The 17,080-nt window shown below is 33.0% G+C and overlaps 1 protein-coding gene across 5 annotated transcripts in view; it reads right to left on the bottom strand.

The window, feature by feature from the left end:
* Positions 1 to 17,080, bottom strand: part of CDH12 (cadherin 12) — a 1,055,333-nt gene that overhangs the window by 208,344 nt on the left and 829,909 nt on the right. For all 5 annotated transcript variants that reach the window (XM_055246743.2, XM_063619573.1, XM_055246745.2 and 2 more), the window contains one exon: positions 656 to 950. In XM_055246743.2, the coding sequence (XP_055102718.1) occupies positions 656 to 950 (295 nt within the window). The remainder of the gene's footprint in view (positions 1 to 655; positions 951 to 17,080) is intronic.

Raw genomic sequence — 17,080 nt, 5'->3', positions numbered from 1 at the left:
TATATTTACATCAAATTTAAACTTTTAGAATGACGGTGCTGCTATATTCCAATTGTTAATTTGATAATTGTAATTGTAATTTGTTCATTTGTTCTAATAATGTTTTCATGACATTATTCATTTGCTGCTTGGCTTGATGGCATAACAAGTATGGGTTATTTACCCTGAAAAGGAAACAGTATCACCCTTCCAGAATCTCTATTTACAGCTACAAAAGATGCAACACACCTGTTTCTGGACCACTTCCAGATCAGATGTGATGCATGCTTTAGATAATTTACTTTGATCTAGGAATTACTATCTGGCATTTTGTGGTGTAGGGTATCTCCAGCACTATATAGGTGTCTGGAATTGAGATAACAATCAATTTCAATACAAAATACATTTTTTGCTTAAAGCATGCAAGGAATCTATGAGTTCAGGTAGATTCACAGGGTGGAAAACAGGAACTAATGTTATATATTCTTGTAGTTATCTTCATAATGAAGCAGAAAGAAAAACAAAAAAGGTTACAAAAATAAATGAAAAGAACTGTATTATCTAGAATTGAAAAATATTCTTTTAGATGATAGATAAGATGTTTACATCAACCTGCAAAAAGTAAATGTTAAAGAGATCTCCTTGTATCTCACAGAATTTTGATTTGCTTACTCACCCACAGGAGACATTTCTGGAACAGTAGCAACATAAGGTCCATCCAAAAACTTTGGCTCATTATCATTAATATCCTGCACTTTGATGATGAATTCTGATTCAGGCTCCAGGGGCTTTCTGGTTTCTATGTCCACAGCCTGAGCACGAAGAGTGTAGAAAGGTTTTTCTTCTCTATCTAGGCTCCTTATTGCATGAATGTCCCCTGTGGTTTCATCAATGGTAAAAACGGTGCCAGCGCCATCTCCTGAGAGGGTGTATTTCACAGTGCCCTCTCCTTTGTCTAAGTCGGAATGGAGCTTTAGGGAAGAGAGGGAGAGAGAGAGGAAGAGAAAGAGAAGGACAAAGAAAGAACACCATTAAAAGGATGTTGCCAAATTAAAAAGTCATAATTTTGCAATATAATTCCTTTAATCAAAAATGTTAAATAAAAATATTAGGGTTCTGTTTTCTTGTTTTTTATTTCTCCAACTTCTTATTATAAAAATTTCAACACAAAAAGTTGAAAACTGTGCAATGAACACATATATACCTATACATCCAAACATTCCTCCATTTGTCCATTAATCTACTTGACTTATCAGACAGATCTCATATCCATTCTTCTGTTCATCCTTCTCTTAACCTATTTTTTTTTTTTTGAGGTATTACGAAGATCAGAACAAAAGTACAACCTCAGATACAGCAACAGGCAAAAAAAAAAAAACCAACAAATTTTGAAAATTTGTATTTAGTTTTTCTGTATCCCTTTGGGATAATATTTTCATAAAATGAAATGCAAAAAACTTCAGTGTACTTATTGTTTCATTTTAAATAAACATTGCAATAAAAATAAATTAGCTCACAAACACCACAAAATAAACTTTCCGAGTGTTCTAAAGATGAAATCAATGACCTGAATCCAGTGGGAGATAGTACAAAGGAATTCAGAAAACACTAAGCATTTTCATTTGTAAAGAAGGGAAAAATCTGGCAAACCAAGAGGTTTTCAGTCATATTGGGCAGAGCGTCTGATTTTAACAGGCTAAGTTTGAATGAGTTTACCACTATTAACCAGATGATTGGTAGAATCACTGATTATCCTTTCAGATTCACAAATAGCTTGCTCTAATTCATTCTATATATAGAATATTTATGTTGAGTAATATAGGAAAGCATTGAAATTCTGCTAATTTCTTTTAAAATTCAACACATGTACAGTATATTATGTTATAGCATGGAATAAGATACACATGAATAAGCAATAAGGAAGAGAACTAAAGAGTAGAGAAAATTATCAGTGTAATGCCGTAAGGCAGTGTTCAAACTGGAGACCAAGAATAAATGAAAAATTCACACAGCCTTAAAGGTATATAAATTACATGTAAATAAATAAATACATACATAAAATATTACATAAAATAAAATAGTGCACCATATATAATTTTTAGTAGTATATATTTCTATAAATATTATATTCTTATACATAATATAAATATATATACATATATACATAGCATAGTCTTATAAATATTTATATTAATTTTTATGCAGATGCTGATTTAAATATTTTAAACTATTCTTGCTCATTTGGGTATAGCCATTTGATTTCAGCATCCAAATTTTTACACGTAAAAGCTCTTTCCAGTCAACAGATCATCCAAAAGAAAAATAAACTTTTGCAGCGTCTCTAACCATTTGGGCTATGCCTTAAAAATCTGCATATGAGCACTGCTCTTTTGCAAATCGTTGCTTAAGAATTAGTTCCGTTTTCTTAACATTTCGACACACACACAAACACTCTGAAAATATTTAAAATTATATAAATATCCTGCTGCAAATAAGCTTCCTATGTATTAGTATGAGTAATTAAAAGCACAATATAGCCCAAATATAGCCCAAATATATTAGCCCAAATATAGCCCAAATAAATATAAGTTCAACTGTGGCTACATCTTTGCTCTTAAGCTCAAGAGAGTGGTTTAAGTTCAATAAAATAATATCATTGTTCATATTAATGTTATTAAGGTAAACTTATTCATTTTGTGAACTTGCATTTCCTTCAATATTTGTTCTAAAAGTGTTTTGTATAAGAGTATAAGCATAACCATAAAAACCTGGTCGGGTAATATAATAAAAATAATATGGCAACAATAAGAGGGAACAAGATTTTGATGCTCCTTTAAAAGTTTCTGTATATTTTACTTAAGTATAAAGAAAATTGCTATGAGTGATAGGAGGAAATATTTTTGTCCTCCTATTTAAAAAAAAAACTGCTGTGAAGCATAGGAAGTTTCAAGCATAAAATCAAGCGGTAGATAAATGTTCTTTGAACTTATGAATTTCAAATTATAAATTTCAACCATGCTATTAAGGATATTCAACACAGTGGGTATTCCTTTTGCTTTCAAATTTATCTAAATATATGAGACAGGCAAAAGCTCAATGCAAAAGGCATGACTTTAAAAAATGGATCCATTTTGCCAAGAGCTCAAAGAATATATGGTAATATTGTGGGAACTGAGTGAAAATTCAAAGTAGGTTTTGAAATGTGATACAAGTAGAATTATAAAAAGAAAAAAGAAAAACAAAACAAAAATTTCTTCATTTAGCTAAAATCATAACTGTTTCCTTTGCAAACTGACATAAAAATAAAGAAGTAAAATGTGTTTTTAGTTATATCCAAGATCCAAATTCAAGTTAATTGCTGCTGCTCCTCACTATTCTACCTTTTCCTTCTAATTTAAAGATCCAACAACGATAGACTGGATTAAGAAAATGTGGCACATATACACCATGGAATACTATGCAGCCATAAAAAATGATGAGTTCGTGTCCTTTGCAGGGACATGGATGAAACTGGAAAACATCATTCTCAGTAAACTATCGCAAGCACAAAAAACCAAACACCGCATGTTCTCACTCATAGGTGGGAATTGAACAATGAGAACTCATGGACACAGGAAGGGGAACATCACGCTCCGGGGACTGTTGTGGGGTGGGGGGAGGGGGGAGGGACAGCATTAGGAGATACACCTAATGCTAAATGACGAGTTAATGGGTGCAGGAAATCAACATGGCACATGGGTACATATGTAACAAACCTGCACATTGTGCACATGTACCCTAAAACCCTAAAGTATAAAAAAAAAAAAAAAAAAATTTAAATTAAAAAAAAGGAAATTACAAAAAAAAAAAAAGATGGGCTTTGCAGAGATTAAAGCTTCAGAAAAAAATATGGGAAAATATGTTAAAATGTTGACCTGAAAATGAAGTGGGTGACTATAAAACTCTTGAGAGAATTAGACTTTTTAATAGCAGTTTATTACATGATAATACCTTAAAGGAGATCACATTCAGTGATCTGTGTTGACAGGTAATATTTAAAATTAAGTATTCACGCTGATTAATTCAGGCAGATAGGTGGTAGCCTAAAGTATAGACATTTTTCCAATATTAATTTTGATATTAAATAAATGACATTGGCTCATGATGGATATTATAAAATTTCCTTTACTTCAATTGTAAGATAATTTCAGTAGTGAAAGGTATAACGTAAGATGAAAATTTCCATCATCACATCTTACCTAGAGATAACTTCTTTTTTTCTGAGTTGGAGTATCACTCTTGTTGCCCAGGCTGGAGTGGGGTGGCGTGATCTCAGCTCACTGCAACCTCCACCTCCTGGGTTCAAGCAATTCTCCTGCCTCAGCCTCCAGAGTAGCTGGAACTACAAGGCACATGCCACCATGCCAGGCTAATTTTTGTAGTTTTGATAGAGACGGGGTTTCACCATGTTGGTCAGGCTGGTCTGAAACTCCTGACCTCAAATGATCCACCCGCCTCAGCCTCCCAAAGGGCTGGGATTATCGGCATGAGCTACTGAGCCCTGCCCTTCTTTGTTATTTTTATATGTTTCAGTTATGTAAATATATAACTGAAAGGGTAAATATATATAAATACATATTTACTGTACATTTATATTGATATATATTTCTCTGCTTGTATCTATCTATATATATATATACATACTATATAAATAAATGAATCAAGATTTTTAAAAACAAAATACCATAATTATTTTTCAGTACCATTTGAAATCTTTCAAAATTACTTTTTTAAATGTCTGCATATTCATTCAGTGAAGTTGAATGATCCAATGGGCACTCTACATTCCTTCATAAACTGTGTGGTGAATGTGCGTGTGTGGATATATGTATATGCATGTGTTTATGTGTTTTCTGGGGTTTATTTCCTTAAACAAAAAGGCAACTGTCAAGACCAAAGCTATAATAATTTTTATGAATCTTAGAAAATGTTGAATTTTTAGTGATTCCAGAAATTGATCTCTATCAATGAAACTGCTTTATCAAATATGTCAGCAATGGGATTCAGGCTTTGCTTACAATGTGAAGGAAGTTCTTAGTCATTTGCACAAAGAAGGAAGGAGGGCTACAGATAAAAAGAACTCATAGTCTTTTCCATATTTTTGGGTCATGTTCACTGTAAAAAAAAAATCACATGATGCCATTTTTACACAGCCATTTTAATCTACACATACGGCAAGATAATAATTCCACAAAAATAATTTCTTTCCTTTGTAGCCATTTAAAACTAACAGCTAGGAATATTTCTTCTTCCAATTATTAAAAATAAGCTGTTTCTGAGTCAGTGCTGACTACATTTACTGATTGAAGCAGCCAACTCCAAATATATCGTCTTTTAGTATTGACACTTAAAATAAAATTTCTCCCCGGAAAAAGAGTTCTATAAATGACGGCTGTAGAAATAGTCACTGTCCAGGCAGTTGTTTTGTGGAAGTAGTGTTGTTATTTTCTGGTGTTTTCCAAGTCATCTCAGATGGTGCGTGAAAATGAGATGCCAAAGAAGGCTTAAAAAAGATACCCAGCACCAGCTTCAGAGTGTAAGCAAATCTTTCATTCCAGCGCTTAAAAGTTTTGAGAAAGCTAATCTAAAGTTAAATGTTTACTAGCATCTCTCTGATTATATTTTAGAAACTACTGCACAAAAATAAAACAAATTTCTTATTTTCTCTGGGTTGAAAAGTGCACATAAAATAGAAAATGCTTTTTATACCACTATATCCAGCAGGGATTTTATTTTCATTTGTCATTTGCCAGCCTGGGGTATGTTGGGAGAAGGAACAATTGATTTTTGAAAAGGTGGATTTGTGTGAAAACTAAAAATTGTGTTCAACAAATACTACTACTAACCCATATGTGGATATATGTGTTTTTTACATGAGTGCCATATATATATACACACATATATGTCAAACATACATATATATATCTATGCTATAGAAATGCCATCAAGTTACCAGTTTACTTCTAAATGTAACTGCTTAATATAAAATATGCATCTTTTTGTAGTACTGAATTCTTGCAATTCAGTATATTTCCTGGCGAGAGATAGAGATGAACAACCCTGGACAGTTACCACATATGGCTCTTATGTGGTAATGAGAAGGGTTGTGATGAGAAGGGTAAAAAATAAAAAAGTTATTACAAACATTTTTCAAGGAATTTTACAAAAAATGATTTTAATATTCTCTTTGCTTATGGAACGATATTTAAAACCATGATTTATGTGTCCTTTAAAATGACTGCTGATTTGTAAATTGTTCTCTGTGCTCCAGACTTCTTTTATTTGTCCCTGTCTTTATGCTCATAACCATTCATTTCCCTCTTTTCCCATTGACTTAGCCTCTGGGGTTGTAATGAACTTACTCGTTTATTTTTGCGTATGTGTGGGGTTTTGTCTTTCGTTTTCTGAGAATAAAGTATACGAGATCATGGAAAAAATCAGAAAACGAGGAAAGTCATAAATTCATTACCAAAATTAATTTCTGATTTGGTATATAGCTCTGCAAATTACTTCACTAATTGTGTTCATATGTACTATGGTACACTGTACACTGTTTTGTAACTTGCTTTTTAGATGGATTATATCATAAATATTTTTCTGTATCAATAAATATGAATTTATTACATCAGTTTAAACTGATCAAAAACATTTTAATCAAAGTAATACAATTAAATTGCTAAATATCATAGAGAATCAAAGAGTTTATAATCCCAAACCAACTGGGGACATCTTTAATTGTTTCTATTTTCATTGTTTCTGTTTCAGTTCTTATAAAAAATACATATATAAAATTGGCTAAATGATTAATGTTATAGTAGTTCTTTAATTATAAATTTGAATAATATTTATTGACTTTCAAAGTGCATACCCCTTGCCTTGTCCAAATAAAACTGTACCACCGTTTATTCTCTGTGTTGTCAAGAAAACACTAAGTGATATCTGAGTGTCTTTGTTTCTAAACTTCAGTTCACTCATAGAATGCATCCCTTTTTTTCTTCCTCCTAGTCTATATATTTTTTACATACTGTTTAGAATTGTTTTATTATTTTCTACCCGTTTGTCTATCTGTTAACCTAGCTTAATTTTTGATGCATTTAAAAGTAGGCTGTAGATACAAATATCCGTCACCCTAATGCCCTTCAATACAATGTTTATGGTTTTTTTTTTTTTTTTGACATTAGAATGTATCTGTAGTTTCTCTATTTCATAGGATCATAGCATTAACACCTTTACACTTCCCCTTACGTCCATCTCCTTCCATTTCTTCTCCCCATCCCCCACCAGCTTTCGTCATCTGTATTATACAGAATCTGTCCTAAAAAATTCTGAAGTAGGCCTTAGGCTTTTTTTTTTTTTTTTTTTTTAAATGGGTCTTGTTCTGTGGCCCCAGCTGCAGTGCAGTGGCACAATCTCAGCTCACTGCAGCCTCTGCCTCCTGGGCTCAAGTGATCATCCTGAATAGCAGAGACTACAAGCACAGACTACCATGCTTGGCTAATTTTTCTATTTTTTTATTTGTAGAAATGGGGTTTCACCATATTACCCAGGATGGTCTCAAACTCCTGGGCTCAAGCAATCTACCTGCCTATGCCTCTGAATGTGCTGGGATTACAGGTGTGAGACACCCTGTGTGGCCAGGCCTCTTTTTAAAAATAAGCCTGATAGTTAATTTTATATGTTAACTTGACTGAGCCCATAAGTTGCCCAGAGATTCGGTCAAGCATTATCCTGGGTGTGCCTCTGTGGGTGTTTCTGAATGAGATTAATATTTAAATCAGTAGACTAAATAAAATAGATTGCCTTCCCTAACGCGGGTGGGCCTCATTCAATAGCTGAGGGAATGAATAGAACAAAAAGGCAAATGCGTCCGTGAGTAACAGAGATCTCCTCCTGCCTGACTGCCTTCACGCTGAGACACTGGACTTTTTTTGTGCCTTTTGACTTCAATTAAAACACTGGCTCTTCCTGGGTCTTGAGTCTGCCCATCTTTAGACTAGAACTAGAAGCTATCCTGGGTCTACAGTTTGCCAACTGTGTACCTTTGGACTAGTCAGCCTTTATAATTGTGTGAGCCAATTCCTTATAACTAATCTTTATATATCGATACAGAGATATATATTGATATATATATATATACACCTACATAGAGAGATATGTCTATATATATATATATCCTCTATATATGGATATATCCATATATATATATCCTCTATATATGGATATATCCATATATAGGTATATATAGATATATCCATATATAGGTATATATAGATATCTATATATGTGGTCTATACATGGATATATCTATATATAGAGAGATCTCTCTAAATATCTCCATATATCTATATATTTATAACTATATCTACATCTATAGCTATATCAACATCCAATTTGTTATTTTTCTCTGAGAACACCTACTGATAAATAAGCCTTCTAAGTTTTGTCTATCAGTTGATGCTAAAACATTAAAAAATAAGAGAACAACTAACACTCTTTTTACAATAATTACAACAATGTAAACCTTTTTGTTTTATTATCAAATAATGTGTATTTCCTAGGTAATTGCTGCAGTTTTATTTTGCATATGGATTTTTTTTCTGTGACATCTTTGTCTGTTAGTGGTTTTATTTATTAATTTTTTTAATATCCTTAGATTCATCCTACTTCTGAGGTCTGACATCAAATCTTTTCACCACATGCCTCTCTTTAGGAGGCTTCTTTCTTGCTAATCCAAACAAGAACATCTGCACAATTGTCAACCTGGAATTTACTTTATTAATCTCCTGGTTTGGAAACACTTTTTCTGGATGTTATGTTTACTTTGGTTTACTATTTTGTTGGCTTGCACTAATTTTATATAATTTCTTAATAATGAGTGTATGTTAGACATTTTACGTGAGTCTTTTCATATCACAGTATGCCTTTTTTTACCCTCACATATAATTAATTTTTATCTGGGCATATATTTCCAGATTGGAAATCATTTCTCTTCATAGATTTTAAGGAATTTATACATTTGCATCTGAAATTGTATTATCTTCTAGAAACCAAGAGTGGACTTGGTATCTGTCTGATTATACTTTCTTTGTTGGTAAAGAGCCTCTTTTTTCCCTTTTTATTTTCATCTTCTCTTTCTCTAGTGTTTATAGTCTTATTTTTACGAATGTAGTCTAATTATTTAGAACACTGTCTCCAAGTATGTGTTTATTTGGGTTTGTGTTTTGAACATTGCCTCCAGGTGTGAGTTTATGTGTGTTTATGTTTCCTATTTGAGGTTGGACACTTAGTAAATTTTCTCAATTCAAAAACTATTTTCCTTCAGCACTCAGAAATTTTTATCAATGATTATTTCCACGATTATTTCCTGTCTTCGGTTTTTCGTGTTCTTAACCTAGAATTCAATTGTTTAATGTTAGACCTTACGCATCTTCACTGTATCATATATATTTCACTCATATTATTTATTGCCATATCTTTTGGACTATTGTGTGAAAGCAATAAATTTATATTACTTTATTTATTGGTAATGCTCTTAATTTTCAAATTTAATACACACAAATTGTGCATACACACACGCATATACCACAGATATATTCATTTCCAGGATTTCTTTAAGTATTCTTTTAAAAATAATCATATTCTTATTTTGTGAACTGTGGGATTTCTTGAAACTTTTTGAAAACTGTAATTAGTCTGTGTTTGTGGGGTTTCTTTAAATTATCTCTTCCTTCAGGATTACTTTTGTTTGGAATTTGAGTCTTTGCCACTCATAACGTGGGCTTTCCTTGAATACCTGATAACTCTGAGTTTCCTGTTCATATTTAAGAATAAATAACCTAATTTGAACTTTTGAGTTTTTGAGTTGTATTTATTGATTAGAGTTTTGGCCTAGAATGAATAAAAGAATCAATCATTTCTTCTACTTTCAGATATTCCGTTGGGGGTGTCCTAAGCATAATGGTGTTCCAACACTGCCCTAATTCTTTGCAGGTTATCTACAGAATAACATCTTTTAAAAATTATTTCTTTATTGTTTACATTCTGGTCATTAATGCCTGTATTTTATGTGTTCTCAAGCATATGGGAGAAATTCTGTATATAGAATATTAGTTCATCTCTGTGTTTTTCCTGGCAAATTTTATGCCTTTTCTTTGTAATCTGCCAAATCTGGGTCTCTTTCAGAGCTTTGCCTTCATTGCTGGAGCCCTCTCAGTGTAAACACTCGCATGTAGCTCCTTTGGGCTTGTTTAAACAGTCACCAATCCTTCACCTATGTGCAATGTTACAGAAATTGGCCATCTTCTCTGATGACCTCTATGCCACTCCCATCAGAATTATGGGTTGTTATTTTTGTTCCTCTGCTGTAAATTACTGACGCTCTCTGAAGAGGAGTTAAAGGTGTTTGGGAGGTACACCATTTCCCTTTACCAAAATCATATTAAGTAAAACTTGAAATCAACAGAAAAAAATTGAAGTAATCATATGATGAAAATCTATATTCTCAAAATCTAGATTAAACCATTCTCAACATTTTGTTGTATTTGCTTTACTTTCATGTATGGATGATTTGAAAATAATTTACAAATGTCACACCAATTCACTATACAATATTTCAGCCCCAGTTTTCTGAAAATAAGACCTTTTCCTGCATAACCACATTGTCACAATTTCAGTTAAGAAAATTAATTAAAATGCCTGTTATCACTTAATAACAGGTCATATTCAATATCCCCACTTCTGTCTCCAAATATCTTTGTAGCATTTTCTTTCTTTGTTTTCTGAACACGAACCCCCGTAAGTTTCAATCATTGCATTTGGATTAGTGTCTTTACTTTCCTTAATATAGAAGCATCACATATTTAAATATTAACAATTTATTTGTCATTATCTTTTGTCATGGAACTAGGTCCCAATTTTGAATTTTTCTGCTGGAATGAGAAACTTCCAGACATGTGGTCTAAATCTTTATTGCTCTATCTGTTTTACTATCGCTCTTCTTCAGTCTCAAAACATATATGGACAAAAGCAATCACATAAAGTTCTGTCCTACTTAATACGGAGATCTTTATAAAAGCAGTTCAGAATCTTCTGATAGTCAGATCTATACACACATTCAGATGTAAGGTATATATTTCGTGTACAGGATACTCTCAGTACATTTTGTTTTAATAATCACATATAAGTGGTAAGACCCATTACCATTCTTGAAATCTATGATTATAAGTGATGTAGAATGGTTTAGTAGTGATTGAGATTTAAAGTAATACTGTCACTGATTTATTTACTTACATACACAATTTACTCATTTAAATCAGTCAATATAAGAAAATTTTCTGTGAGTTTCTTTGTCTGAAATAATTTTTTTTTTTTTTTTTTTTTTTTTTTTTTTTTTGTGAGACAGAGTCTCGCTCTGTCGCCCGGGCTGGAGTGCAGTGGCGCAGTCTCGGCTCACTGCAAACTCCGCCTTCCGGGTTCACGCCATTCTCCTGCCTCAGCCTCCGAGTAGCTGGGACTACAGGCGCCCGCCACCGCGCCCGGCTAATTTTTTGTATTTTTTAGTAGAGACGGGGTTTCACCGTGGTCTCGATCTCCTGACCTCGTGATCCGCCCGCCTCGGCCTCCCAAAGTGCTGGGATTACAAGCGTGAGCCACCGCGCCCGGCCCTGAAATAATTTTATTATGTAAACATAAACTACTTTTGCTAGATTCTTCTTGATAAACTTAAAAAACACTTAATGTTTCCTTTTTTGAAGTTACCTAGTTTCATGCTAATGCTTATTCTGAGCTCAAGAACATCACAGTGGCCATTATATTAACTACAAAGCCATTAGATTATACTTAAGGTATTTATAGATAAAAGAAGATCAGACCCAAAGATGATCTATAACTCTGCCTGAGTAATGTTATGCAAATTGCTCTCTTTTCAAAGCCACCGAATGCCCAAGAATATTTAACATTCTATGCTAGTCTACTCTCCTGAGGTGACTCATTTGTTCTCCCTAGTTTAATTGTTGCTATATGAGCAAGAGGGATACCACCTTACAAGGTTAGGAATTCCCTCTAACAGCCCAATGTGATTTGAGAATTCCCCTGCCTGAGTAACAGACTCAGAGCTATTTATCATCTGGAAATATTTCACCTTCCATTGAAGAGAACAGAAATCCATCTCAAAAAGACCCCCACGCATCCCCAGTGTATGCCAAAGAAGCGCACAGAACAAAGAATATTTGCAATGCTCAAGAACAAAAAAGCTTATGTGCTAGGATATATTATACACTCTGTTATAGAAAAAAAAAAAAAACATACTATTCCCCCAATGCTGTCTTTCATCTTTCTTACTTTGCTTGAATATTACCTTCACGGCTACATATAAAAGCCATCCTATCTTCTCAGATTGTCATATTTTACAACTTTAGCTCACTCCAATTATAATCTCTCACTTCAAAGTGTCACAATATGTGAATAAGAACTTCTATAAGAGTTGGAGAGGTCACTGGCTTGGACCCAGGATTTAGGAAGAAAAATATGAAAGAAGGTTAAAATAACTTCTTTCCTACATTTCCAACATTGTAAAACATATTTCACAAGCTGGGTTTTAGGGAAAAAATTTCCAGACAATAAACCATTCATATCAAATTTTCAGTAATGGAATCTCTATTTTGAATAACAGTAAATTTGACGTATCATTTCAAACAATGTAGTTATTTTTCAGAATACTATATAAATGTACGTGATTTAGTCTAGATTTAAAAATAAATGCCAATAATAATCAGTTATTAATAACAACACATTACTATAGTTAGATATCATTTTTAAATTTATTGTTAGTATTTCTTCATTATTTCCATTATTAGCTCTTATTAAATATTATATACTATGTTAAATGCCTTAAAGGTTTTATTTAATTTTGACTAACCACTGATATGCTATCATGAAAAATATGGTAATAAAATCTTTTTAACTGAATTCAAATAGTCCCAAGTGCAAAATATAATTTTCAAAAGTATATGTCCTACACTAATTTATTTGCATATGCACTTAATAATCCCAATAAAGCAGCTGAACCCAAATCTGAACTCGAATGTAAAACTCCATCAAACCTAATTTCCTTCTGTTAGTCTTGATTATCATAGTCACTTCTATTTATGTCTTATTTTCTCCTTTATTTTTTAATTTTTATTTTTTTATTTTAAATACCCTTTTATTTAATGGTATAAAATGTCTGGCTACGTAAAATCAAATCAATTACAATAAGATAAATATAAGTACGACTTCAAAAAGAAAAGCTAAATCTAGCTAAAAATTCTACATTTTTGATACATGCAAAGTATACATGATTTATTAGTAAGTAAAATTTAATACATTGGGGTAAAACTTATAAAATATTTGATATATTCACATTTCTTAATTACAGTATAGATAAAATGACCTATGAATCGAGCATTTTGTTCCACGGTCTCTACTCTTAGCTATATGTCTCAGAAACAGCTTCTTTCTCAAGAGAGAACAAGAGGGATAATGCTGGATCTAAAGGCATCATCTGAAGAAGACAAAGATATCAACAATTGCAACTATCTGGCTTTCTGTCCGTCACTGAGACTTTTCATAATCTTCCCTTCATAAATAGGATCTCTTGATCAGAACAGAAAAGTTGAGTCTTAAATTTCCTGTATTTATTTCTTACTGATACTGAGTGAGGGAAGTGCAAATTTGGTTGCTATGATTAAACTCCTTGATAGTTCTTAATGGGACTATTTTAATAAGTCAAACATTTTTGCCATCTAAGTATACTGATGAGCGCCACCTTACCTCAAATGTTTACACATACTAGGGAAAAGCATCTGCAGTTTATGAACTCTTTGTGAATCAGCATCACTTTTTCATGTTACTTCAGAGATCAATATTCAGTGCATTGGTTTTATTTACCATCTTTCCTCCCAGTTGATCCTGTAATCATCAGAAAGGGAACAAAAAAATCTCCTTCACAAAGCCCTTTGCAACAAACTTATGTAAATAATAATCTAAAGACAGCTAGAAAAAAAATCCACCATACAGGGGAATAGATCCAAAATTGATACCTGCCTCACCTCTATCACCTATTATATTAATAACTGGAAAGGTAAATAAATAGCAGAGACGAGAATGTTTCCAAATGTAGTAGTGAAAACTACTCCCCTCCTCCCCCCATATAACACTACAACAGGTTACTTTGGTTATAGGATATGACAATAGCTCTGCAATATCAGAAAAATGCCTGCCTGCAGCAATGGCTCATGTCTGTAATCCTAGCACCTTGGGAGGCTGAGGTGGGCAGATCACTTGAGGTCAGGAGTTGGAGACCAACCTGGCCAACATGGTGAAAACCCGTCTCTACTAAAAATACAAAAATTAGCCAGGTGTGGTGGTGGACGCCTGTAGTCCCAGCTACTCGGGAGGCTGAGGCAGGAGAATGGCGTGAACCCGGGAGGCAGAGCTTGCAGTGAGCTGAGATCACTGGCCTGCACTGCACTCCAGCCTGGGCGACAAAGCGAGACTCTGTCTGAAAAAAAAAAAAAAATGCCTACAGTAGATTAGAAATAAGGAAAAATTGCTTGATTTCCTAATTTTCAGGGTATAAGAAGAAATCTAGGATATCCATGGATATTCCCAGAAACATCAAGGTTTGCTAAACAGAAAATCGGAAGTAGAACAAAAAAAGCGGTGAGAAAAGCATGTAAGACATTTAGGCAAGCCAGGAGGAGTCTGTCAGTCTAAAGGTTGAATAGAGGACCTTTAAGAAGAGGGGAGACAAACATTAAATTTTCAGCTTTCTGTAGTTTGATATGATACTTTCCACGTTCTGGGGTTTCATTAAAACTTCACAAGCTTTTGGATTTTTTAACAAATATTAGGGCTATGCTTCATGCTTGGGTTAATATGGGGTGAATAGAAGGAACAGCTGGGGAAGAAGAGATAAGAGACAGATTCTCTAGTAGAAATTAGGAGAAACATAAGAATCCTATACATCTGCGTATATTTGAGGAGTCTTTAGAGTTCACTAAAGTTCATGGATTGGATGTTATAGCCATTTTAATGTGTTTTCATTGTGACAGGATTGACTTTAGAAGGCTTAAGAATTTTGACGAAGAAGAAAGGGGAAAAAGAAGGCATAATAGAGAGAAAGGAAGGAAAAAAGAAAAGACGAAAGTGTAGCCACAAGATTGTCAACAATAAGAATTGTATAAGAATACAGGTTCTTCTTCAAGAAATGAAAATAATTAGAACACACATTATGCCTAAATACGTTTTAAGAAATCAAATAAACATGTAGTTTCTAATGGAAGTTCTTCAATGTATTAGTAAATTCTTCCCACAAAGCAGTTTATCCATTTATTGTGAAAGTGATTGAGTTTTGCAGTACCAAGGGATCTTTTGCTTTTAAACCAGTTAATTAGTTTTTGTTAGATGTAATGCAATATTTTGACCAGACTTTTCTCTGTGCTTTTGGGTGTGTTTCCCTATTAGCAGGTAAAACATTTATCTCTTGACTAAAAGTAGGTGACATCTTTCCCCAACCATGAGTCCTCAGGTTGTTACAGAGGCTGCCTTCCTGACTCACTCTGTACCCCCCATTGCCTCTCCCTGAGTTTAAAAAGGAAATGATTAACTGGTCAAAAGAATATGTTAAAAATGTAACATATTATGTTTAACATAAGTAACTAATGATTTGTCAAAAAGAATGTGCTAAAACTTTAACATATTATGTTTAACATAAGTAACTATATTAAAATTTTGAATATATTTATGATTTCCAAATCAATGATTTGTTTTTGCAAAACCTGCACCAGAATGAAATGATCCTACAAAGTGGAGATAATATAAAATCCTTTTTTCCCACTGAAATTTGTTTTAGATACTACTAATTCTATCAGTGGCTTTCTCTTACTCTTAAATGGATGTTAAGTTAGTTGAGAGATGTGTTCAATTCACAATATTTGATAATGGAGCAATATGATACATTTATATCAAATCTCTTTGTTTAATCTTATTCTTTCTCTGGCTGATGTACACTTTTCCACTCCCTCCTATTTAATTTGTATCCTTCTTTCTGTGATTTGCTGTGGATTTTTATCAGAGTTGGTCTAACTTTGGAGGTCAAAGTTTTCTTTTCACAGGGATATGAAATTAGACACAATCGTACCATATTTAGTGATTTCTGTGTTTTCACCAGATCAAACACAGATCACATGGTCCATGCTCAGTAATGGTTTAATGAACTAATGAATTTATAAAGGAATGAATGCATGCACATATAGCAAGCCCATGTTTAAATTTTGTTGTTGTCGTCGTTTGAATTTTTGTTTGGCATATAGGGTGTATACAACATAAAAAGAGCTAAAATCCATGATACTGAGCATCAGATATTTGTGGGTTAGAATCCGAAACCCATCACTTATTACATTTGTGTTATTGTGTAAATTACTGAATTTCTTCATACCTCAGAGTCTTCATATGTAAAATGTAGATTATAATATTTATATTATAAATTTGGAGAACACTGTAGAGAATTTGGCTTCATAATATTTGTTTTCCTTCATTTCTCTCCCTTAATATCCAAATAAGCCCAGTATAGCAATATTCCTTTCTATTTATATTGACTTATATAAATGTGCATGAGAAAACTGATTGGATTCAATAAGATGGTAGAAAAAGCTATCAAGCTTCTACATCTTGCCAGGCAACTTTCTAATGGCTTTACATGTCTAAACCCACTTTAATACTCAGAAAAACACTATGATTACAATTCTTCTATTAGCATTCTCATGTTGTAGATACAGAAATTGAGGGACAGGCAGGCTAACTTGGCTTAAGTCACACAAGTAAAAATATTCAGAGCAGAGATTAAATCAGGTCTTCTAACCCCATGTGTCTTTGGGACTAGCATTTAAACCAAATCATCTCACTTTTAATTTGATAATACAATGCCATTAACAGGAAAAAAAAAAAAAAAAAAACTTCTGAAATATCTTGAGAGAAAAAAAACAAACAAGCTGAATCTACGTTCAGAGAATTGAAATAGCAA

Source organism: Symphalangus syndactylus, chromosome 16 (assembly GCF_028878055.3).
Source record: "Symphalangus syndactylus isolate Jambi chromosome 16, NHGRI_mSymSyn1-v2.1_pri, whole genome shotgun sequence".
Taxonomy (NCBI): Eukaryota; Metazoa; Chordata; class Mammalia; order Primates; family Hylobatidae; genus Symphalangus; species Symphalangus syndactylus.
Note: the sequence above shows the minus strand (reverse complement) of the source record. Positions and strands in the feature narration are given on the sequence as shown.